Source organism: Prinia subflava, chromosome 7, assembly GCF_021018805.1.
Source record: "Prinia subflava isolate CZ2003 ecotype Zambia chromosome 7, Cam_Psub_1.2, whole genome shotgun sequence".
Taxonomy (NCBI): Eukaryota; Metazoa; Chordata; class Aves; order Passeriformes; family Cisticolidae; genus Prinia; species Prinia subflava.
Genome location: NC_086253.1, coordinates 16366613 through 16392297, shown reverse-complemented (window position 1 = coordinate 16392297; position 25685 = coordinate 16366613). Strand labels below are relative to the sequence as shown.

The 25685-nt window shown below is 36.3% G+C and overlaps 1 protein-coding gene across 3 annotated transcripts in view; it reads right to left on the bottom strand.

The window, feature by feature from the left end:
• SLIT2 (slit guidance ligand 2) overlaps positions 1-25685 on the bottom strand; it is a 260009-nt gene that overhangs the window by 50161 nt on the left and 184163 nt on the right. For 2 of the 3 annotated variants that reach the window (XM_063401696.1, XM_063401694.1), the window contains exons 10-21: positions 23655-23726; positions 22998-23069; positions 22400-22471; positions 20391-20534; positions 20098-20261; positions 19302-19325; positions 15512-15662; positions 9460-9534; positions 4913-5056; positions 3231-3374; positions 1927-2093; positions 1034-1166 (exon numbers count right to left, since the gene is read on the bottom strand). In XM_063401696.1, coding sequence (XP_063257766.1) covers positions 1034-1166; positions 1927-2093; positions 3231-3374; positions 4913-5056; positions 9460-9534; positions 15512-15662; positions 19302-19325; positions 20098-20261; positions 20391-20534; positions 22400-22471; positions 22998-23069; positions 23655-23726 — 1362 coding nt within the window. The remainder of the gene's footprint in view (positions 1-1033; positions 1167-1926; positions 2094-3230; positions 3375-4912; positions 5057-9459; positions 9535-15511; positions 15663-19301; positions 19326-20097; positions 20262-20390; positions 20535-22399; positions 22472-22997; positions 23070-23654; positions 23727-25685) is intronic. The other variant, XM_063401695.1, reaches the window with a different exon arrangement.

Below are 25685 nucleotides of genomic sequence, written 5' to 3'. Positions count from 1 at the left end.
GATGAGCAGCACCTCTGTATTCATCCCATGTCACTCAACCTCGTTTCCACTGGATGTACACTTTTCATTTCTGCCTCAGCTCCAGAAGATCCTTGCTTAGGTGAGATGGCCTTCTGTCTCACCTGCTTGGCTTCTGACTTTTGGAATTGCTCTTAACTCGCTCTTTAGCTCTTAACAGGTGGTACTTAAAAAGTGACCAGCACTGATGCACCTCAGTACCTTCCAAAGCATTTCCCATGGAGACCTTACTAGTTCCCTGAGCAGCCTGAAATCTGCTCTCCTCATATCCAGAGCTGAAGTTTTGCTGGCACATTTCCTCCTGTCAACAGAGATTTTAAACTCGACTGCTTTATGACCACTGTGGCCAAGACAGACTCCAGATGCCACTCTACTCCCAAGACCCTCTTATTAACATGCAGCAAATCCCAGAGAGCAGCTTTCCTCGTTCACTCCCTTAGTACCACAGAGCCTTTGTCCACGTGTTTGTAACTCCTTGACACAGATGAAAGCCATTGATTTAGAGAATTAAGGTGCTTGATTTAGAGGTAAAAAGTATTGATTTAGAGGTATAAAAAACATGTTCATTGTGAAAACACATTCATATTATTGTTTTCTTTTTGCTTTTTCATGTAATTGAACTTCATTCCTTTCTAACCAGTGACTTGAGATTAATCAGATTAACTGTTGCCCTTAATTTAACCCCTTGTAACATGATATGCACACAGTTATACAATGGTTCAGTGCAGGGGATATAAAATCTGAGAGTGATAACAACTTTATATACATATATTTTCAAAGCTATTCAGCAACAGATAGTTCTTAAGAGTGCTTTGGGACTTACAAAACATTGCTAATTTAAACTTAACCTCCAGTTTCTCAAGATAATGTTAAAGTCTTTACAAAGCAGTGGATTAACAAATTTCAACTCATTTAATAAATTCAATTCTTCATTTTCTTTTCCCCTCATTCTTGACCCTGACAACAAAACTCTGACATTAATTTTCATAAAAGGGATGAAAAGGATGCCACTTACAGTTCAGTCACATCTTTTGGGATGCCTTTTGGCAAAGCTTTTAGACCTTTGTTGCTGCAGCGAACTACTGTGTCCAGACAAGTACATTCTGCAGGGCAGCGGGCCAGGGGAGAGCAGCTATTGTCATCATTTCCTGATTAAAAAAGCAAACAGATGCTGAGATTGTTAATAGATGTCTCTTCAGTATTAGCAATAATAGCCCACCTAGATTTTCTTCAAGCCAATGTGATATTTCTGCATTATAATATCTAAGTTAGGGAAAAAGTTACATCATCTATGCAAACCATCACTCTAAGAATTTCCATTTCAGGTGATGCTTTAGGTAGTGCAATGCTTTTTACTAGGTAAGAATGTAATAATATGTAAAAAAAAAAAATTAAAGGAAGAATAAATCCTGAAATGAAAGACAAAAAAATTTAAAAATTATTAAAAGCAGTCTCTTTAAAAAGATACAGCCTTGAAAATTGACAAACCAATAATGCAGTAAATGGAATCATGTGTGAGAGATGCAAGATAGCATTTCTTTTAATTAAGAGTTAATGAAGCTGCGAGCCGTAAGATGTCAAGTTATTTGATCAAGTAACCTGAAAGAGTGCTTGATTCAAGCATCGGTGTTTGAAAATACTCTCATCTGTACTATAACATCGGATCAATTTTTTATACTATTTCTAAATTATTAATTACAGTACTGAAGATAGGCAAGAAAAACTTTTGAAGGCATGTATAGAACAGCCCGTGCTTGCTGATCATCCAAAAATGGATGGAAAGTTTTTAAACTGACATAGAACTCAGCATGAAGGCCTTTAAAGTGCAATACTTTGGGATCTGTGGGAGCCATGAAGGTATCTGTAAGAAAGCTGAAATTATAAAAGGTTCAAATATAATTTATTTACCATCATCACATGTGAAATCCTGAATTGCCACATCCTGGATAGGGATCTCTTTGAGGAAGTAAGGTTTCTGGCAGCGAGGGTTCCCCGTCACAATGCGTTTCTTCCTGAGCCAGTCTCCCAGCCAGGCGAGGTGGCAGTTGCAGTTGAAGGGATTGGCCAAGAGGTTTCTGAGAACCACAGGAAAGTTTATCCCACATGACACCATCCTTTCATTCTAAGGATTCTATTTTCAAAAAAGCATACCTCAAACACTGTTCTTCAAACAATGCTGTGTGTAAACCACCAGTGAGAGGTGTAATTTAGGCTCAGTGTGGTGAATCTTGATACAACTTTTTTAGAAATAATTTAAAACTGTCAAAGATCTGATGTCATGTCAAGCCACTCTGTACCAATAACACAATAACTTCATATAGAGATGGAGGCTATATAGATTACATTATTAGCTTTAACCTCACAACAGGTATTCCATTAGTTTATCATCTCAAGATTTCCATGTTTTATTTGCTCTAGAGAATAAGTTTCCTATCTGAAGTGACAGCTAAGCTGATTACATGCCAGTTACAAAAATGAATTTACTTCTAAAACTCTCAGTACTTTTGGCATCTCCTTATTGCAGCACAAACATATTGATAATTCCATTATTTATAAACATGTCATTCTTAATATAAAAAATTAGTAACTGTATGCAAAATGTCACTTTTCATGCAAAAGGGGTACTAAGTATTTTCCCGAAAGATGCTACCGAAAACCAGCACTTCTTCATGAAACTGAGTAGCAGCTTTGCTTACTCTTCACATCTCTTAAATTACATCACATTTAAATTAAGAAAGGATGTTTCTTTTTATAGAAAATAGGACAGAAGCTTCCTTATAGAACACATATGAATTAAGATTCTCAGCAGGCCAAGGAAATTTAAGCCAGTAATTGGGTGGCACAGGGCACAAGGACAGACAATATGGTAATCTAACCAGCTGAGATTATGTGCTGCCTACCCAAAATGTGGCTTTATACCCTGGTTTAGATCAGTGGGATTCCCCAAGGAGATTTAGCAGGATGTGTTTCCTGCCTTCTCAGACACTTCTGCAAACCTGTCTAATGCTGTATCAAAGGGCACCATGAAAACATACTCTCCATGTGCCTAAGATGGTCCAGGAAACAAAATTTCTCAAATCTGCCTCTATGAGATCCTTTTATCCCTGAACTTTACTAAGTGCTGTGAAATTACACATTAAAGCATTAAGGGAAATGCCCCCCAAAGGTCAGAGATTTAAATGTGATTACGATAAAAGATGAATGTGACTTACAGGGTAGAGAGTGAATGCAGCGTGTCGAAGGAGCCGGGCGCCACGGTGGTGATCTGGTTGTCATACAGCGAGAGCAGGCGGACAGAGCTCAGCCCTGTGAAGCTGTCATTTCCCACACAGCTCACCCTGTTGCTCCTCAGCATCCTGGGAAAGAAGGATCAGCATTTTTCAGCTTAGCCTGGGCAGGGACCGGGGCTGAGGGATATGACCATGAAGGAGCCACTGCCAGTGAAGGGATCACCAGTGCAGTGAGCCCTGTGCTGCCTGTCATCTCACTGAAGAGACTGAGGGCAGGGTGTGTGGAGCAGGCTGGAAGACAAAGGTGGGTGGGTGGGTGGGTAGGTTTCACAGAGGCAAGGGGTGTTTCACGGAATCACAGAATGGGTAACGTTGGAAATGACCACTGGAGGTCATCTGGTCCAACCCTGCTCAAGCAGGCTTCTCCTGAGCTTTTCCCTAGAGAGTTACTCAGGATTGTGTCCAGGTGGCTTCTGAGTACCTCCAGATGAGACCCCATAACCTCTTTGGACAACCTGCTCCAGTTTCCCGTAAGCATTTGGAGCTTTTTGCTTTTTCTTTCAATACCAGAAGCAGTAATTATGAATTTTTAACTGATGAGAAATGAAACTGAAATTCCCCAAATCAGAGAAACACAGTAGCCCTCTCTTCATGTTTCCAAGGCTGATGACTCCAGAACTGCTATCTGTGTAGAGCAGAGGTTTGTACCAGCTTACCTCTTCTTGAGGTCCCTTTCACTTCATTTTTCTTAGGACAAATTCTAAAAGCCACTTCTACTGTGTTCAAAAGCATTTAATTCAAATGAAATCAGCGTTCTTCCTCAGCATGACTCTAGGACAGCACAAATTTCAGAATCCTAAGCTATTCTAAAATCTCTCAAATTTCTATAAAACTTAAGAGCTTTGAAGTCTGTTGCTCTCTCTGTTCCCCAAAGATGGTAATTTTCCACTATGCCCTTGTCTAGGACTAGCTGCTTTAAACAATTTTGGCAGCTTTAACTGCAAGGTTAGAAATTGTAGACATGATTTATTTAAAATACCTAATGTCTATGGACAGCTGAGACCCCAAAGACCATCTAATCTTGGCTCTGGTCTGCAGATCAGAAGGACAGGCTCTCTGAAGAAGGCCAAGATGCTGTAGATTGTATAAATATTTTTTGAGTGGAAAGAACTAAGCTGCTTCATGGAAAGAATGAAATGAGTTCAAGCTGTAGTGCTTTTAATCTTGCCTTCACTGTTGAAATGATAAAAAAAATTACTTAAGAGAGCATCATTTCCCACATTTCAATACACACCAGAACAATTTCTTCCTCCAGCAAAATTCCCAGTAACGGTCGAACTGAAATGATTTAGACTCCATTATGTAAAATGTGTAATTCCCGTGCAAAATTCTGTTACTTTGATGATTATTCCAATTTCCATTTCTGAAGTCGGATGTTTACCCATTCTCAACTTCTTCACTGCTTTAGAGGACTCATTATACCCATACTTAATAACTAATAAATTATAATGTATACCTTCTAGTAAAATAGGAATAAAAACTAAAATATGCTTCAATAATCCATAGCTAATTCTCCAAAATAATTTTTTAGGACAGATACACTATTACTTTTAAAAATACCTATGAGAAAAGAAGAATAAAAACATCCAAATAAACATACTTACAGTGTTTTGAGACTATCTAGTCCTTTGAACATTTTGTGTTGAACATTTTCCAAGCGGTTGCTTGTGAGCAATAGTTCATTCACACCAGAGGCTCCATCAAATGCTCCTTCTTCTATATCTGTAATCTTGTTATTGCTCAGGTTTCTATTACACATTAACAGAAACAGATAAGAACTGAGGGGATTTTCCTTTATAAATGTCCTAAATTAACGGTTAAACACTGCAGATTGAGTAAATTCCAAGAAAGACTTAGAGTCTTAGTTTTCCACCAAGCTTGGAAAAGACCTCCAAAATCACCAAACGCAATCTTAATTTAATAGCCAAGTTGTTGTGTAAAAACAAAAATATAAATACATCATTCAACTTCAAACCAGTAAAAAAAATGCCCTTCTAATTAAAGAAGCAAAGATTTTTAAAATAATATTTGGAAGATGGTTTTTAAATAATGGCAGTTACCCAATCTATGCTGCTACCACACAAGAACGTATTTTCCTAATTGTGAATCTTATCGGTAACTATATTTTTTCAGGTCTCCAGCCTTTGTAGCATTTTTAGATGAATCAGTAACAAAATTATACTGCATGAATACAGCACAATTAACCTCTCTGATTTATTTTATCTTGATAGACAAATATAAGAAAACAGTGTAAACAGCAACATATGTAAAGGAAATGTGTGAATATAAACAGTACATGAAATGTTAATAATTTATGACATTAGTCAGAGAGGAGGGTTTATAAGCAAGATAGTTCATGTATCTACAATTTGCCTGTAAAGTGGACCAAAATGTGGGGAAAATGACCTAAAATATTGCCAAAATACTTTGTGTTTACGATTTTAGTTGAAAGATGGAAATTACAACCCAAATGGGTAGTATCTGCACTATATACACACAAAAGCAAACATATGCAACAGCACACAATTTCTTCAATATTTTTCATAATTTTTTTGTTTGTTTTGTTTCATATTATTATTTACACATTACAGAAGTACATAGCTACACATTAAACAGTGTTATAATACACTAGTGATTTTTAACAAGGTCTTAAAAACTCTCTGAGACAAAGTGAATGGAAGTAAAGCTAAAGACTATTTGATGGAATTAATGGTGCTGGAAGGAAAATCAAACATTATTTGACACAATTTCTAGAATGGTGTTTAAATCATTCAAAACAAGAAAGATAATTTTTGTTAGAAAAAAACCCCAGGAAGTTGTGGCTTAGTCTTCAGTGCTGACTACTCACTAGCCTAGCTGAAATGCAACCTGCACCTTGCCTGTGATGAAGGACACAATCGTATCATTAGTTAGGTTGGATAGGACCTTTAATATCATCAAGTCCAAGCATCTGATCCAGTCCTGCAAAGCCCATTACAAAAATGCATCCCTAAGTCTTTTCAATTTTTCTAGTGATGGCAACAGCACCACTTCCCTGGGTGGCCTGTTCCACTGCTTGACAGCCTTTTCCATGCAGAAACCAAACTAAACCTCCTCTGCTGCCATTTGACATAATTTCCTCTCACCTTGTCACTTGTCACCTGGGAAAAAACCCCCTACCTCACTACAAACTCCTTTCAGATAGGTGTAAAGAACAAGAAGGCCCCCACTGAACTTCCATTTCTCCAGGCTAAACAACCCATTTCCTTAGCTGCTTCTCATCACACTTGGGCTCCATGCCCTCCAGCAGCTTTGTTACCCTTCTCTGAACTCTTTCCAGCACCTCAATGTCTTTTTGGTAGAGAGGAATCCAAAACTAAACAAGCTACTCAAGATGTGGCCTCACCAATGACAAGCACTGAGGGACCTGCCCTGGTCGTGCTGCCACACTATTGCTGGTACAGCCCAGGGGCCATGGGCCCTCTTGGCCACCTGGGCACACCTGGCTCATGGTCAGTCACTGTCACAGCACCCCCAGGTCCTTTGCCACTGGGCAGCTTTCCAGACACTCTTCGCCAAGTCTGAGCTCTGCATGGGGCTGTTGTGACAGGGCAGGGCCTGGCACCTGGACTTGCTGAATCTCACACCGATGTCCTTGGCCCAGATCCCAGCCAGGCCAGATCCCTCTGCAGAGCCTTCCTACTGCCCAGCAGAGCAACACTCCCAGCCAACATGGTGCAAACTTGGGGACAGTGAATTTAATCCTCTAACCCAGATCACCGATACACGTACTGAACACAACTGATACTGAGCTCCAGGGAACACCACTTGTGACTGTCTGCTGACTGGATTTAACTCCGTTCACCACCCCCTTGGCCCAACCATCCAGCCATTCTTCTACCCAGTGAACATCCAGTTTATACAGGAGAATGCTGTGGGAAATGGTATGAAAGGCTTAACTAAAATCTAAGTAAACAACATCCACAATCAGCACTTTGATTTAATCTCATAGTGGAGTTTTTCAGTCTGCAAGGTGCTGTGGAAGACTGGAAGGTGTGAAGAAACTCATTATTTCTAATCTTAGATGGCTTGTCCATGTCAAGCCCTCTGTTTCCTAAAATCTTTTTTGTTCTTGCTGTAACACGAATACTACTTCACCCACTTCAGGCAGATATTTTAAAGTTTAATGTTGCATAGCCAATCAATGTTGCAGTGCATACACATGCTTTATTACTGATGAAACATTAAATCAATGAAACATTTAGGCCTCAATTTTTCAATGTCATCTGTGCAGAAAGATCTTCGCACCTATTTTGAACCTCCAGAAGAAATATGAGCTTCACAGAAATATAGAATTCACTCATATTGGAGTCTCTGCAACATCAGTACTTCTTTCCAGTGATGCTTAAGCAGTCACAGTATTATTCTCTCAATGAAAGAATGTTGTAACAACAGATAACTATATTAGGAAGTTATGGTGTGGTATTATTAAAATATTTAGCTGTTCTTTTTTTTTTTTTTTCTTTTTTTTTTTGCTTTTCAATTAAACAGATTTGAAAGCCTTTAGGGGTTCCAACAGACAGCTACACCAAGACTGATAAATATTAATCTTTTTTTTTTCTTTTGTCTTGAATGCCTACCTCCTCAATTTAAAAGAAATATTGTTAAATATGAAGATCTGATATAAGTATAAATGTGTGTATGCGTCTGCATATGTGACACATCAAGCATTTTATTTATTTAATAGAATCCTGCAATCATAGAATGTCTTGGGTTGGAAAAGACCTTAAATATTATGTAGTTCCAATTCCTCTGCTGTAGGCAGGGACAACTTTCACTGTATATTGACAAGGACTTTAAATAGAGACCCTTAAGGGCCACCATTTGTCACTGATGTCTTTGGGACTCTGAGCCACTGACCATTACCCTCTGGATACTGCTGTCCAAACAATTCCTTATCCATCTTAGTCCACTCATCAAATCCATCTCTCCACAGTTTAGAGAGAAGGACATTGGGGGAGCCCACATAAAAGGCTTTACAGAAGTCCTGATAAATGACAGCTATAGCCCTCCTCTTGTCCACTGATGCTTCATATTGATACTTGATATTTCCAGAGTGCACCGTAGCTGTAGAAAGTGCTAATCTGAGATTCTTGAAGATTGAATAAAAAAGGATATCCACTGTATGGCACCAGAACACTGTTGTGCCAAACATCCTACATTCTTTTTTCAAAGTACTGCAGCCCAATTCGAAGTGGTAAGGTGTACTCAAGTGGAAAGGTCGAAGGCAAGTTCATTTTTTATTTTTGGGGTTTTAAAAATATTTTAATCTAAAAAATCAATAATAAATATTTAACTAATTGTGATCACACCAGCAAGAATCTGGTTAAGGCTAGCCATAGTTGAAGCAATATTATTGCCCTCTTAAAATTTTGATCACTAATACTGATCTCTTATAAATGGTAGTCACTTGGTGACTACTAATCTATTTTTACTTGCATTTTTCTTCACTGACTATTTATGTTTGGATTTAATCCTAAAATGATTGAGCACAGAGTCACAAAGTCTAACTAAATAATCTACTCTCAAATATGTCTTTTACATAAGCTAAAGAAAAGCTTTTCATCATCTTATTTTTAGCAACAATTGCAATTGGCAAGATTATAAATGGCTCTTAGAACATTAACTGTTAACTTGAACTTACATGGATGGCCTATCAAACCCCTTTTACTCAGTCATTTAAATTTTGATATTCCCCTCACCTAATGACCATTTAATGAAGCACAGAATCAACGGCATGTCCTTAATGTGCTGAAAGAGGCAAAATTGTCTGGTTAGAGAGTAATACAGGAAGTTACAAAAGATTACTGGAATCTTTTCTAAGCAGCTTACACTGTGGGCTCCCTGCTGTGGCTGCACAACAGCCCAGCTGGCTGGATGCTGCCGTGGAGGTGCTGGAGCTATGCACCACGAGAAGAGGCTGCTGGCAGTGCCAGCCCCATACAGGAGAGCTGCCAACTCTGACCTACCTCAGGGATTCATTTAAACCCATTCTTGATTTCTGATCGGAATAAACTGAATCTGTTGTAGATTAGAGCTAAGAAAGGTGGAGAGACACAGCAAGGAGCTAATACACTGTCTGAATAGACAAGGTCATTGAACTGGCACTTACATTTTACGCAGCTGAGGAAGTTTCTTAAAGATTCCAGTAGCTTCCAGGACTGAAAATTCATTGTTATTTAGCCGCCTAAAAGAAATTACATCAATTTCAGAGAAAAATTATACAGGGATTGATACAGAATGTTCCACACTAAGTAAACTTTTCATTCTGGCTTCCCTGAACATCTGATATTTAACTGGTAGCTAAGAACCTTATATAGTGACATTTCTAATTTTGATAATTCCTGTGAATGAACATTCTCATTCCTGTAAATGAACATTCTCATTAGTTAAACTTAGGCATACATGAGACATTTTCAAAACCTGATCACAAACTTTTATACAGCTGAAACTGAAAAGGAATATAAGATGATGGTTTTAATTTTTCAAACAAAAATGTAACTAAGGGAGGATTCCATGGCAACCTATAAATAAAAGTCTTTAAGAAGGACATATAAACCACTGAAGATTAGTCTTCTGTTCTTTAAAGGATATCAGGTGGAGTCTGCCAGACATCTGGAGGTACTCACAGAACACTATTTACAAGAATGAAATAATTACTCTTTTGAATAGGGAATGAAACCCACAGCATAGGTCTTCCCATGAATTTAAAAACACTTCCCTCACCATGGTTTATTTTCATACCACTACAGCTGGCACACACACATTGTTTAAGGCAGCATTAAATGCTGACTTGTAACACTGTAAGAAGGTATGCAACAAGTAACAAATACTAGCTGGGCACTTCTCTTTCCTGCACAGGCATTAAGGCATACAGTACAGTATACCTTTAACAGCAGCTAGGTTAGGGGACCATCTATATTTCAAAAAATACCTGCATTGACCCAGTACTCCCTATTTCCTCTCTTGGAAAGAAAATGGATATTGTGAGTCTTAGATCCTTTATATGCTTTAATGGAGCTGTATTATTAAGGAAGGGAGTCAGTCCAGCATTTCTTTTTAAATCTTAAATATGAAGGAGAAGATATGACAGACAAGATCACTGTGAATGAAATTGAGCACAATTCTAAACCCAGAACGCTTTTCAGAATTGCCCTATTGCAAGACAAGTTTAAAAAAGCCCCCTGGAAAATTAAAGAAAGCTGCTTGTTCATCCTTCCCTCCTGTTCATTCTCATTGACAGCCAGAAGGGAAATTAAGGTTGTAAATCTGAAGGTATGGTTGTTTCACCGTTTCAATGTGGAACCAAACTGAAAGAAGATGGAAGTTTTTTGGATATACACAAAACATTCGCATATCACACTAAACTACAAGGAACGCGAATTTCAGAAGATGCTATCACCTCTAAAAATCAGCTGAATGACTTAATGTGATTTTTAGTGGGACCATATAAAATACTCTTGAACACTGTCAACTAACAAAGTTACTTCTTCACTCTAAACAGACTTTTCTTTATCCTGTATATTAACAACAGACCCACTGACCATTCTATAAATGCTGATCTCTTCAAGTACTTTTCAAGTGCTATACCTTCTAGAATGAACTGATAATGAAAACGTTAACTGATTTTAACAATACTTACTTGCTTGACTGCAAACATTTCTAATTCCATGGAAAAATGCAAACAATTTGATCATTTATTCTTTGCAACAATCTTTTACCTATGAAAAGTAATTTACTTTGTCTCTTCCTCAAGTTTCTTTTACACAAATGACTTCAACCCTTTTAGTCTTTTTTTCTGAGCAATTATATCCATCTTGAAAAATGAAGTCTTTAACACAGTATTCCAGCTGATCCATTACTATTGCTATGCACAGTACAATTATTATTTCCTATAATTTACATTCTACATTCCTATACATATATCTGGAAATGAAATTTGCATTAGTGCCCAATAGCACTCCTTCATCTTTAATATGTATGATAACCACATCCTTTCATCTTGACCTACTTGTTGTTTATGCCTCCATCTTGTATTTCTGGTGCTAAATAGTTCTATCTAATTTCATATGTGGAATTTGAATTTTTATTTTATTTAATTTAGCCCACACACAATGGAATCAAAATTATTGTAGATGACTGGACAGTTTACAGATGTGATGGGATCTCCATTCTGGACCTTAATATTATTTTTTGAGCCCAGTGCTCTTCACTGGTAAAGACAGAAACTATAGTTATTACCTGTCAACCACTAGATCAAGGAAGTGATCTTAAAATTACTTTTATCTGGTTTATTCAAATAAAGTACTGAAATACCATTCTCAAATTAAAACATAAACAGAGGCATTTGACCATAATGTCTACACATTCTGTTTTGTCTGGCTTATTTGATGCTTTTTCTTGTTTTAGTAAAAAAATGGCTAAGATATTACATGTTTTGAACAATAGCTGAGTCTTGTTGGAAGAAGCCTATACACTGCAGTGATATTCACACTTTCTAAAAGCACCTTGTTAAATGATCATTTATTGTAAAATCTTTATAAAAATTCAACATATAAGACTGAAATTACTTTTTATTTAGCATTTCTTCTGGGGGCTTCATTTTGAGTGATTTCTGAAATGCTTCCTGCATTTTCCTATATATTAAAAAGGTACTTGAAAAATATTTTATTTCTGGGGTACAATTACAGACTTGTACTTTATATCAAATACTTTACTGACAGATTAGACAGATCATTCAATGTTTCTCTAGAAGACTGAGCAAGTGACAAAATGGGAAGTTAGAACAGCAGTTAGTTGGTTTATTTATAGTTTTTTTAACTTTTACAATGAAGTATCTATCTTGAACTATATTATTATTTTCAGATTTTTTAAAAAAATAACTACTTGAAGGAAACTTTTTTTTTTCCTGTGATATTATTACTCCTGCAATTTACACAATAGAAACCTTTTTTAGAGAATCACAAGATATGCTGAATTGGAAGAGACCCTCAATGATCACTGGGTCCAGTTCCTGGCTCTGTTATTGGTCACCACAGAGAAGAGATCAGTGCCTGCCCCTTCTCTTTCCCTCATGAGGAAGTTGTAACTACAGTGAGGTCTCCCCTAGGTCTCATCTTTTCCAGAGTGAACAGACCAAATGACCTCAGCTGCTCCTCATACAGCTTCCCCTCAAGGCCTTCACCATCTCTGTAGCCATCCTTTGGAAAACTTTTTTTCCTTACTTTTGATCTTCATTTCCAAGCTGAGAGTAAACTCCAAACATCACCCTGCTGAAATTAGTCTAGCTTTTCTCATCACCTAAAGAAGCATAAATGTAATTTGACTCTAACAACTGTTTTTATACCACATTTTGTGGATAAAAAAAATAGGAAGGCTAACTAGCTGCTATTCTCATACATGGCAGTAAATATGTGAACAGGAAATCAAAGAATGGTCCTAGAACTAGACTGGGAAGTCTCAAGATGAACAACAAAGAGTGCCTCAAAGACCAGGAATAACAGGAGGAAACAAGAGGAAGAGCTGTAACTTTTGTATAGTGAGGCAAATACCAAAAGAATGTATTTTGCTAGAGCAAATGGATTTTTAGGAGAAGTACAAAAATGAAGAAGTAATTTCTCTATCCTCTCTAGAATATTTGCAAGACTGTTGAAATTTTTATTACATCAAATGACTTGAAGAACGATCTGTACAGCCTATCGAGTAGCAGGTTGAATAATGACTTTGTTACAGTTAAGCACCATCTTACTTGGATGTAAAGGGAAGGGAATGAGCTGGAATGAAAAGGGCTCTTTAATGGCAAAAAAATATAAAGGAAGCAATGATGGAAATTGAGGAGAGGTAGAGTCCATCTCAAACTAAAAAAAAGAAAAATTAACAGAAGTGAAAGAAAACTTCTGTAACAGTCTTAGCAGAATGGTGGATTTTTTCAATCTACTGACACCTTTAAATAAGACTGGATATTTTCTGAAAGAAGTGCTGTAACCAGATACTTAGTAAAAAAAACCTTGTTGACTGAAATTTGAGTGTTTAAAATATGGAATAGATGAGGCTTGATTATTTGATTGTTCCTTCTGAATTTAACAGGTGGGAACCATAATTACAAAAAGAAAACACCTGACAGTATATCTTCCACATGTAAATAAATTATTCTAAAAAAACCCAATTAAAATGCTAAATTGAGATTATTATTTCTTCAGAGAAGAGACAATTAAACATGATTACTCCTAAATATGAAAGCAATGCATGCTTAATCATTTCAACAACTCCATTCCTCTTTTCTTTGTTCAGTAACTTCATTTATACAATCATTACTATATGATTTCCTCCTACACTTTAACCTGTTACATATTCTATCAGCTTTTATTCTTAAATTAAACAATTTTATCTCAAAATATCGGATAACAGAAAATGTATTTTTCCACTGAAATCTATCTCCCCTCACACAAGACTATATCAATGTTTTTCTTTCCTTCTGATTGTAATTTTCAGATTTGTAATGAGAACATGTTGTGGTTTAAAACCAGCAGGACACCACATTCAACACAGCCACTTGCTCTCTCCTCCACCATCAGGGACTGGGAGAGAACTGTAAAGGTAAAAGCTGGAAAACTCATGGGTAGAGGTAAAGACAGTTTAATAAGGAAATAAAAAGTCATGCACACAAGCAAAGAAAACCAAGAAATTAATTCACTGCTCCCCACAGGCAGGCAGGTGTTCAGCCATCCCCAGGAGAGCAGGGGTCCACAGTGTCTTGAGAAGACAAATGGCATCACTCTGAATGCCCCACCCTTCCTCCTTCTTCCTCCCCTTTGTATACTGAGCATGATGCCACATGGTCTGGAATATCCCTTGGGTTATTACAATAATATCAGTTATAATCAGTTGGGATCACTTGTCCTGGCTGTGTCTCCTCCCCACCTCCCATGCACCCCAACTTCCTTGACAGCATGGCAGTACAAAAAGCAGAAAAGGCCTTGGCTCTGTGTAAGCCCTGCTCAGCATAAACAAAAACATCTCCATATTATCAACCCTCTGTTCAACACAATTCCAAATCATAAGCCCGTACTATCCACTGTGAAGGAAATTACCTCCACCCCAGCCAAAACCAGCTCCTTTTCACAGCTTAGAGACAGAAAAAAGTCTCCATCTGTGTTTTAAAAATATTTCAGTTTTAAATCCCTTTTCCTGTCCAGATACTCAAATACTTAAGAATAGTCTCATTATTTCGTATCTGATTGCCACAGTGTTGCTTTGATACCAGCTGTGGACTGCTCTTTTAAGATGTGTGCCATCCTGTTGCTCATCTCAACCCGGTGGGTGACAACTTGATCACAATAATCTTGTCTCCACATCTCTATACTGCTTTAGTAGTTCAAATCAAAGCCCCTTTTTTTTTGTCCCTCAGCATTTTGCCTTATTCTTTAAACTGAATCTCCTAGGAAAACCAGCTATTTCCTTCCACCTTTGCTCTGCAATGACAGCCACTTTCCTCTACCTTTTTGCCAATTCTTCAACCATCTCTGCATTCCCTTTTATACTATTCTTTGCACGTGAAGGAACCTTGTAAAGCTGTCTCAATTTTATCTTTCACTCCCTCCTTGAAGATTACTTCAGTTGTAATGCCCACAAATCATTCCCATGTGGTACTTATTAAGCAAGTAATCTCTGAGTTCTTTTCTCCCCATCTCTATTCATTATATTATTATCTCATCTTCTTTACTCTGTACTGTTTGTCTGCTTTATCTTCCTCTGGTCTCCTGCCCAACAAACATAATGTATGTTTTGCATAAAAAGAATGGTCTCTGTCTGTATAAACATCTAGGTAGCACTTTTTAAGACAGATCTCTCTGGTTACTGGATGCCCTATTTTCTCTTGCATTTAAAAGCTGAAGTAAACCCCACTGCCTTTCAAAAAATCCAAGTGGATTGCTCAGGTCCTGAAGACCTAGAAGCATAGAATAGTTAATTTATTTCTTTATCATGGGTTTTTAGGGCTACATGGTATTGAAATAATGAATAAATAATTTTTATGAATATTTAGTCCTTTGAAGTGCACCACAGAGGTTACTTTCAATTTTTGCCATTCAAAAAAAAAAATTGAGCTGTGATTTTATATTTAATAATTTTAGGTTTTTTCTTCACAAGTAATGGGTTCAACTTACAACTCTGCTGTGTACTGGGGAATGTGATCAGGAATTTTGTTGAGTTTCTGATTGGAGCAGTCCACTGTGGTCCCTTCACAGCGACATTTCTCAGGGCAAGCCAAATCTGCAAAGCAGTCTCCACTTAATTTGGATCTGTAATCTTCAGTGCCTGTAGAAGATTCAAGTCAAAACACAGATACTAAGTCAATAAAGTATAAGATTTGCTTCTTGTGAGAGGGTTGAGAAGACGTCTGCAAGGCAGATAAAGGGTGGGTAACTTGGGAAATGCATGATAAACTTTGTGATACTGAACAGACACAAGGGCTTCAAGAGAGGGTTAAATATAGGGACTTAAGATATGCTGGAAAAAGAAACTGAGACCAACTTCACATAGCAGGATAACATTAACTTGAGCTTTTCACAGCTGTACTTTCTGCTGATTATGTTGTCAGCCAATCTAGCCTTGTTTATAGCTAATCACACAAATGCCACTGTTTGTTTTAGAATTTGTTTTCTTTCTCTGTATTAAGAATAAATGGGTCCTGAATGCCACCTTTTCTCTTTCTCAGGTTACAAATTTGTATTGTTGACTGGACTTCATTAACCTCTGTGATTTTTTTTTATAGTCCCGATACTCCACATCATCTCAACAAATAAGTTGAAAGCCCTGTTTTCAGCTTTAATTTAAAAAATGTGTGATCCTGACTTAAGCCTCAGCAGCTTGCCATGCTGTAGAAAGCTGCGTGACGTTCCATGGTGCTTGACAGAACCATGTTTTACTCATACCTCACAACCACATGGTTAGATCAAGCACAACAGAAAATCTCGCTACATTATCAAAACTGCATCCATTAGGCCAAGGATAAGAGCAAGGGAAAAGAGGAAGGAGTAGGTATAAATTACAGGAGCATTTGATGTTCAATACTTGCTTACATGACATGGCATTCTTATTACTGAATGTCCAGTGCCACAGTAACAGTATCACTGTCACAGATTAAATAAAAATACAATTTATATATAAAGGAAAAAAAAGAAAAAAAGGAAAAAAAAGAAAAAAAAGAAAAAAAAGAAAAAAAAAAAAAAAAAAAGAAAAAAAAAAGAACCACATTGAAAGTTTCCTCCACCATTTCCCAGAGTCAGTCAAATAAAACATCCTAAACATATCAGGAAAAAACATCCAGTAAGGAACTGAGGGTGGGTGACAAAACAAAGAGAAGGCAAAAGGACCTGTGGGTTCTTCTTGGACAAAGGTGAAAAGACTGAGACTAGCAGAAGGTGCATCGGGCTGGGAGGTACACTGTGATTTAGTTCAGACACTGAACTTTACTTACAGCCAAAATGGTGAACTCCTGAAAAAGTAAAGATAGCCAAGAAGGAAAGAAAGACAGAGTAATGCCAATTAAGACAAAAACATGAACTAGGATCTTGTGTTCTCTACTTAACTTTTGTTTGATTAGAAGATGGTGCTAGGGCCATTGTCTTCAGCAGAAAGAAAGAATAATTCATTTTGAGTGGCATTTAAAAATGAAGATAAGATTGGGGTTTATTACAAATTTCATATAGGGTGATCATCATGCCTCCCATGAATTATTCTTCATTATTTTGAATGTGTTCTTTAAAAGCTGCTCCCTGAACATATTACAGAATGTAATACAGAGTTAAAGAATATTCTGAGTTGGAAAAGACCCACAAGGATCATCGAGCCAAATATACATGCTATGCCACTTAAATCCTTAATAACCCAAACAAATATAGGAGAAAGATTGCTCAGTGGAGGGGAAAAAGAGCCAACATTCATCACATACTATATTATCTATCACTTGTAAATGTTTTAGTAATCCATATGATGAAACTACTATAGAGTACTTCTAAGAGGTAGCAGATAAATGACATTTATTCAAATAAATGATTTAATACCTGCAAACTTTTCATCTTCTAAATTATAATGAAATTTTACTAGGACTTCATAGTGTCTGCAGAGCAACACCTCCAAATAACATACTTAAAACAAAGACTAAAAATATTTAGGTGTTTAAAGAAATGCTAGGATTATTTTTTGGTAGCCACTTAAGTATAAAGAAGTGTTTTTAGAACTTCTTAATGATCAATAAACAAGTCTACAAATATGTTGGGATTTTTTTTTCTTTCTTCTGCATCCAGAGTACATCACTGTCAGCAGTTTAAACAATTAAATATTCAGGGACAATGCCTTCAACAACTGAAGTACTTTTAAGTAGCATCTCCCTGATAACTTGATAGAAAGACAAAGCAACAGAAGCTGTATTTCAAGAAGCATATATACGCCCATTTTTTAAAATTTAATTCTTTTTCTTCTTCTTCTTCTTCTCCCCCAGCCTGCCCTCCCCAAGGAATAGCATTTTTAAAGGGTATGTAAATAAGCCTAAACTGCATGAGTGGCCATATTATAACCAAGCTGTGAAGACATTTGCTGGCAAGAAAATACTTCTAGCTCACAAGCAAAAGTTGTGCTGGCAAGGTTGAGTAGAAGTCACTCTGTGGCAGGAATACAGCTGCTCTACACATTAAGGAATCGAGTGGTACTACAGGTTTGTGAAATTGAATCACCCTGTTTTATGCTGCTCTAAAACACATTTTTGTGGATGCCAGTGCTGACAAATTGCTGCCTTTTTTGTTTTTCATTTTGTCTTTTCTTCATATTCAAAACAAAGTATTAGTATAAGGGCATGAAGAACTTCACATGACTGCTGCAAATTTAAGTGTTACATCACACAGCATTTGGAGAGGAGCTGTTAAACATATCAGCTAAAGAGCCAACAACTAAGATGACTGCAGAATGATGATATACCTGGAGTACTTGAAAGAAGAAGTGCACTAATCAATTACTAAAGTCCTAATCAGTTACTGAAGATATTTATCTAGATATTAAACCATGGTAGAAAATCCTGATTGCAAATCACAAACTGTAATTCATCAATAGATGCATTATTCACTTGCTTATTTGGTTATTTATAATCTGTTATGAATATAATGCAAGTGAATTTTTTCTATTAAGAAAACAGCGCACACACTGACAAGCAAGGTAAAAGAAAGGAAGATCCATATTTCAAAGAGCTAGAGCCAACACTGGTAATTTTTTTGTAAAAATATCATAGACTTATTGTAGCTTAAAGCAGTGTGTAAGTTGCTATTTCACGCCAAATCTAAAGTCATATTTTCTTTAATGGAAAGCATTTCTGATTTACTGTATGCATGTGACCACAGAATGCCTCTAATTAAGAATATCAGCTTTCTTTTCCAAGCATTCCACTGTGATTTCCTAAACAAAAGGAGGGTGAGCAAGCAGCAGATGCAGCCAGCATAGAGCATGAAAGCAAGGCAAGAAAACGTTCACTTGTAGAATGTTTAGTCTTTAAAGTTGTGCTAGCTCTTTGATGGCAGCATGGTTTCCTGTGTTTAAAAGCAGCTCAGAGCTACATTTTAAAAACAGAAGCAGCAGAAAGGCAAGGTACAAGGTAAGTAAAAGTGTCAGTTAAAATATGAACTAGCAGGTGCAACTTTCTAAATAATTTAAGTATAGGAAAAATTTTGGTAGGTTGTGTGCAAATCTGTGAGACAGAAAAAGGTAAATGGAGCTGCATGCTAAGCTCTTATATTCAGAAAACAGAATTACTAGTATTCTACAAAGGAAAACTATGTATAGCTACAGGTAATGACTAATGTTAATACACATGCATCAGTTTCCTAAAAGCTATGACAAACTTTGCTTTTGGGGTGAAAGAGAGAGAATATCTGCAGTCAGTCAATCTTACTGCAGAGCCAAACCTACCTGGAATGAAATACTGTTCTTTAGCTAAATAAAGAGAAAAAAAAAATAAAAGATGCACCTGAATGTCAGCAAGCAAAGAATGAGTTTTATTAGATCAAGTATGGACTGCAGTTAACTACAGATAATTTAGTGAAAAAAGCGTATTCATAATGAGAGCTGATAAACAACGAAGTGTGAATAGTCATAAACGTATCCAGAACATGGATAACAAAACAGTTTTCATCTGGTATTTGCAGTTGAGACTGAATAAACTGTAGAATATCAAATGCACCTGGAACAGCTGGATACCATATGACAAAAGTTAGGATTTAAAGAAATGTAAGTAGGAAATGGAATAAGATTAGAAAAAGAAAACAGTGTATTTCAGTATGAAGCAAGCTCCCTGTATAAAAGGAATATGTTATGTTTCCATATTTAGCTTAGAAATTTTTAGATCTTTCACATATTCCAGAGCCCTGTGGAAATTTAAAAAAAATGATTTATGGGGGTACTTGTAGTGAATAACTTTAGCATTTCATTCTGAAGTTTTATATATTACATTTATTTTGTTAGATGTAATGCTACTCAGAAATAGTGCCAAATATGTTAAGTACAGCAATGTTCCATGATCCAATAGTCTATGACTTCCCAGATTTCCCTCTATTCAGTCAACGAACTAAAAAAAAAAATCCGTGATGTTTAATAATTCTGTAGAGAGACAGCTGCTTTCATTAGAACTTCCATAACCACTATTTTTGGGGGGGTTATTTTTTTTTTGCCAATAAAGGAAAAATAGCAGCTGAACTAAGGGAATTACCTGAGCAGCGGAATTTCTTGCTCTTGATCTGGCCGATCCTTTTGTTGGCCAGGCGGCGCGGGCTGGTGCAGCGGGCACCGCTGGTCTCAATGGGGTTGGCGTGCAGATAGTCCGCCAGCCACTTCAGATGGCAGTCACAGATAAAGGGGTTCTGAGCCAAATGCCTTGCGTGGAGGAGAAAACCAATAACGCCACACGTTATTTCCCTTTGGTCTCAGCAGCAGCCAGTGCTTTTAGTGCACTGTGGGATGTGAAGTCATACTCGAGAAAACCACGAACAAGAACATACGTACAGGGTCTGGATCGCACGGAGGGGTGAGAAGGTGCCCTTCGCAATGGTCTGAAGCTTGTTGTCGTACAAAGAAAGAAGGTTCAAGTTGTGAAGGTCTTGAAATGCATCCACTCGCAGACAATTGATCTTGTTGGCATTCAATAATCTGTTTAATGGAAGATAATTATAAAATTGAAAGAAATCGCTCCCTGTCGCAGCTTCAGCATTTTTCATGGACAATTCTTTGTGCATCTTTGCAACCAGAACAAGAGATGTAGTAACAAATAATAATTGACAGTGACAGAAGGAATTTCAGTGAATGGAAGCATCTTATTTTGGTTATATGTTTTCCTACATATTTGAACCTTGGAGTTGAAATGTTTACATTTATTTAGCTAAATCACATTTCTTGTATGTGCTGGTAGAATGTCTGTGTGGTATTTGTGTACTGTGCAAAGAAACAAGCCTAAAAAATCAAGTATATTCAAGGAAAACTAGATTCTTTTGCCAAAGAAATAAACAAACAAAAAAGGAACTGAACACTGTGTTCATTAGCTGGAAGAGATTTGCAGTGGCACTTTTAATTATATGTTACTAATCAGCATGCTGCCACATTAACAGAGTTGTAGTAAAAACTGGTGGCATGGAATATATCCAAATCTGTCTTGGATTCTTTCTCCTCTGCATCTTCAAAGGGAACCTTTTCTTCCCTGTACCTCCCAGACTTATAGTGTTAAAATAAACAAGCCAATCTAAACCAAGTCCTTTTGAAGAGAGAGAGAAAAAAAGCCATTCCTCTAGATGCATTTTTATAACCAAATATTTTTTACTTCTTTCCATTTTGAGCCAGAAATGGAATGAAATGGTGGATTTGAAACTTAATGTTCTGATCAGAAGTTTTGCCACACAAGTAGAAATTTACTTAAACCTAAATGCACTATCTATACAATACATATTAAGATATAGACATTTTTTAAATACAGAATTGAGAGAAGGAAAAGTCTTTTACCTTTATTTTTTTTTCTACCAGATCTGAAATATGTTTTATAACTAAAACATCTTTAAAGGAAAACAGGAAAGCATATCCTGGCCACTACTGTACTATTTTTGTGACTAAAGTAAATCAAAATGCAAACCTCTAGGTGGTGCTAGAACCTGCATTTTCTTTGTATATATTTACTGGTTTGCCATCTTCAATTAGTTGTTAGTAACAGACATTTTGCCAACCACACCATGGTGAAGTCTGGACGTTAGATAATTCTAAACATGTGTCAAGATGTTTTAAAATCTTTAAGAAGACTCTAATTCAACAAGTCAGTTATTCTGGGACAGGTTCTTTCAAAACCACCACTATTAACACATTTCTATTTAACACATTTCTTTTACATGGTACACCTACTGCACAGCCTCTTCTGCTAAATAATGACAATCTTTGATAAAGTTATCACCATGACATTCTTTATTCCAGTATGAAATCTAAACAGCAAGGTTTGATAGGTTACATGTGGAAATTTCCAAAGTGTTAAACAAAGTAGCAGCTCAAGTTCACAAATTCAAAGAGTCGAACAAGGTGTCAGAACACACCAGAAGTCATCAAAGAAACTGTGGTGCAATATTGTTCTTTCATGGGAACAACTAGAAATACAACTGCATTGCATTTCCAATACATATTTTCTCTTTATAAAACACAAATATTCCTTCTACAGTTCCCACACAATTATATACATCCTGTTTGCCATTTACAGTGTATCATACCTTTATGAGTTTTATCCTTAGAAATTCAACACAGGAGAGTAATTTCATTTTAATCATTTTAGGCTGAAACATTAACTGATATGATCACAGTTGTAGATGAATGGCAAGCTGGCCTACAACAGGCTTGACTCTTTTGGTTTTAGCATAATTTGGTTTTACTGTACTTTGATCTTCCATATGGGATTTCCTGCCAGTTCTTCTTCTGGCATAAATCTCTCATCATGTTTACCCTTTTGAATGATCCCAAAATAGAATAAATTTTAAAAAAATACTCACAGAAGTTGCAGAGAAAAGAGTCCTTCAAATAGGCCCTTCGGAAGTTCAGTGATTTTATTGCCATAGAGGACTCTGTACAAGGAAATAAAGCAAACAAAGCTACCATTATGAAAGGCATATGCTATAGGATTTTGACTTCAAAAATAGAGAAATTCCCATTTTCCTGAAAGGAACTTAATAACAACCACTTGATACTTGCAATATCCTTGTGGTCTTGTGAGGCAGCAGGATCCCATGCTTTCCCAAAAGGTGTGTAACCCAAAGAGCTCTCTGCAGAATCAGCTCCTCACTGATTACAGCCTTACCAAGGGACCCTGCTAAGTGGATTTGCTGTTGACAAGAATGGCTAGCTGGGAATAAATGATAGGTTTGGTTTTCGTTCTACTCTTTGCCATGGACTTATATATTAAAAACCCCATTCATTATTAGTGTCCAGCTGTAAAAGAATATTCAATTATCACCATTATTCTGAAATGATTATCACAACTTTCGGAATCAAATTTATGGCAAAATTTTGCACGGAGCCAAAAGGCCAAAATAATTTCACTATAAGAATATGAGAAATTTGCTTTTGTTTTCAGGTGAAACAAATACCTACAGTGAATTGAGTGAACGTAAGCCCTGGAAAGCGTCTGGAGCTGCTTCAGAGATCTGGTTATTGCTCAGGTCACTGAAACAAACAAAATTTCATTCAATTAATTCAAATATTTTAAAAATAATGAACTTTAAGATAATATGTAATTAGAATTAAGCTTGCATGGGAGAGAGAAATTGAAATATCTATATGAGACACTGCCAAAGAATTTTAATATAAAACCACTAAAACTGCCAGTACACTGAAACAAAATGCATAGTTAAAAACAGTTCAAAACACTTGGAAAAAAAAGACAAAATAGAACCTCTGGTTACTGCAACCCCAGAGCTATACAGACTCAAAAATAATTTGAAATTCTCCTCATTCTCTTTTTTTTTTTTACTAGAATTTTGACTACAGTAACATACAGGTTCTATGCAGAACCACATTAAACCATTTCAATATTTGTTAAAAACCTAATTATTATTAATATAAAAAAGATGCTACATTGTCTCAATAATCAGGCTGCCATATCAGTTTACCTTCTAGCAGTCAAACTTTCTTAAGTGCTCACAAAATAACCGCAGTTCCCCGGGACCGTTTTGACTTGTTTTTTATCTTGTTTTTATCTGTATCTATATATCTAAATAAATAAATAAATACAAGTTATTTGGTACGTACATTCTTCGAAGCTTTTTATAGGGGGAGAAAGCTCCAGGAGGTATGACTTTGATCGAATTTTGTTCTAACCGTCTGCAAAAGAATAGCAACAACATGAAAATACAACCCCCAAGCTACACGAGAATCTAATGCCATAAGAAACGAGAAGGGATAGATGTCAACAAAGAAGACAACTTCTGCTTTCTTTTTTAGTATCATCTTTATTTGTTTCATTATCAAAAAAAAAGAAAACAAAACAAAAACCCAAAAAAAACCACCCCACCAAACAACCAGCCAAACCTTTTTTCCTGTAGAGAGTAATATTGTAAATTAAAACCAAATCTTGACTTTATATTTAAAGAAAACTTATTTTCAGAGCACACAAGATTTTTCTAAAATTTAAGAAAATTGTCATCAAAAATTCCAGTCTTGAATTAGTCTCATTTACTCCCAACATGTTTTTCATATATAGCAATTTGCAGAGTAATTTTTCTTCAGAAATGCCTAAAGATTTCTATGAAATAATTGAAATATGCAAACCACGGTAATGGGGAGAGGAATAATTAAATCATATATGTTCAAATAATATATGTTGCTGCCTGCAATAAGGCAGCTACCATATTTTTAAAGATGCACACGATTTCTTTAGATACTGTACACAAAATATTTTCTTTAAGATATATATTAGATCTGCACAGCCGCATTTCTAACTTCTTTAAACAAGTATTTTAAGTGCTTGCTTTGTATGTATAGTGACTGTAATTGAAAATTTCCCTACTGTAAAGTGTGAATTTACTGATGGAAACCATTTTCCAAGAAGTTTTTGAACTTGTAGAAGGTTTGCATATGGGAAATCAACGCAGATATAGACCTATAGCCCAGGTGCTGACGAATCAAAACAGAGCCAGTGAAAAAAAAGTTACAGAAACAGAAAAAGTTGAAACAGAAGCTACTTCCTCACACACCCCAGAATATCATAGTTATAGCAGTGCAAATTTCTGCCATGTGGACATAAGAAACTGTTATACCAAAGTGTACTACAGGAAAAGCCATGATGTTTCCAACTACATACCGTGCTTATAAAACAAGATATTTCCCTCTTTCATGCACAAGCATCAACCCTAGGATTTATGTAGATAAAGATAATGCCAAAATCTCCTTAATAAAATTAATCAAAAATCTCTAAGTTTACACATTTTTGATAACTTACAAGGGCCTTGCCTCAGAGTTTAAGGTGAAAGAGCCTTTTTAAAACTAGATGCAGAAATATTGGCGCTTTTTTTTTTTCCTTTTACTCTTGTCCTATTAACTGTCTTCTGTTTCACTGTTGTTCTGATTGAGATATATATGTCTCTGTGTGTGTCCAGTGTAAATAATAAATTCATCTATTTTGAGTAAGCTTTTTAGGAAAATATTCCAACAGAAGCTGCTTCTTTTTGTAAAGTTTCTCAAGAGATCATGATATAGCTGAACTGAAGCTTTTTTTCTGCCTTCATGAAATCTCTTTCAGATAGAGATATATTTAGTACTTAAAATCTCTTTACTCTGTTCATGCTTTAACTTAGCAGAATTTGTTTTTGAAAGGCTTATGATGAATTCAAGAAAAAAACCAAACCAAAAGCTCCAGAAAAATCTTCAATATTAAGAAAATCTCACTTCATCTTAACTGATTTAGTCCTTTTTAGGAAAATGTCACCTTGCTGTAGATTTCAGGTGTATTTTAAACACTGAAGGGAATCCCATGGCACAACTTGGAAAACTTTTATGGAAAACTGTTTATGGAAGACTTTTTCCATAAACATGATGCTCATTTATGATCTTTGCCTTGGCTGAGCCTTTTGGACCCATGAAACACATTTTGCATCAGACTAGGAATGCTGACCAGGATACAAAGCAGCAAGGTCACTTCTCTCTTATACACTTGGCAAGATGCAGAAGGCAAACACCTGGATAAGCAAAAACTTGCTGAAGTTAAGGCCAACACCATGTTAACCCATACTCAAGTATTTTCCATCCTTACATTAAAATTTTAGCTTAGTTTTCCCAGAAAAT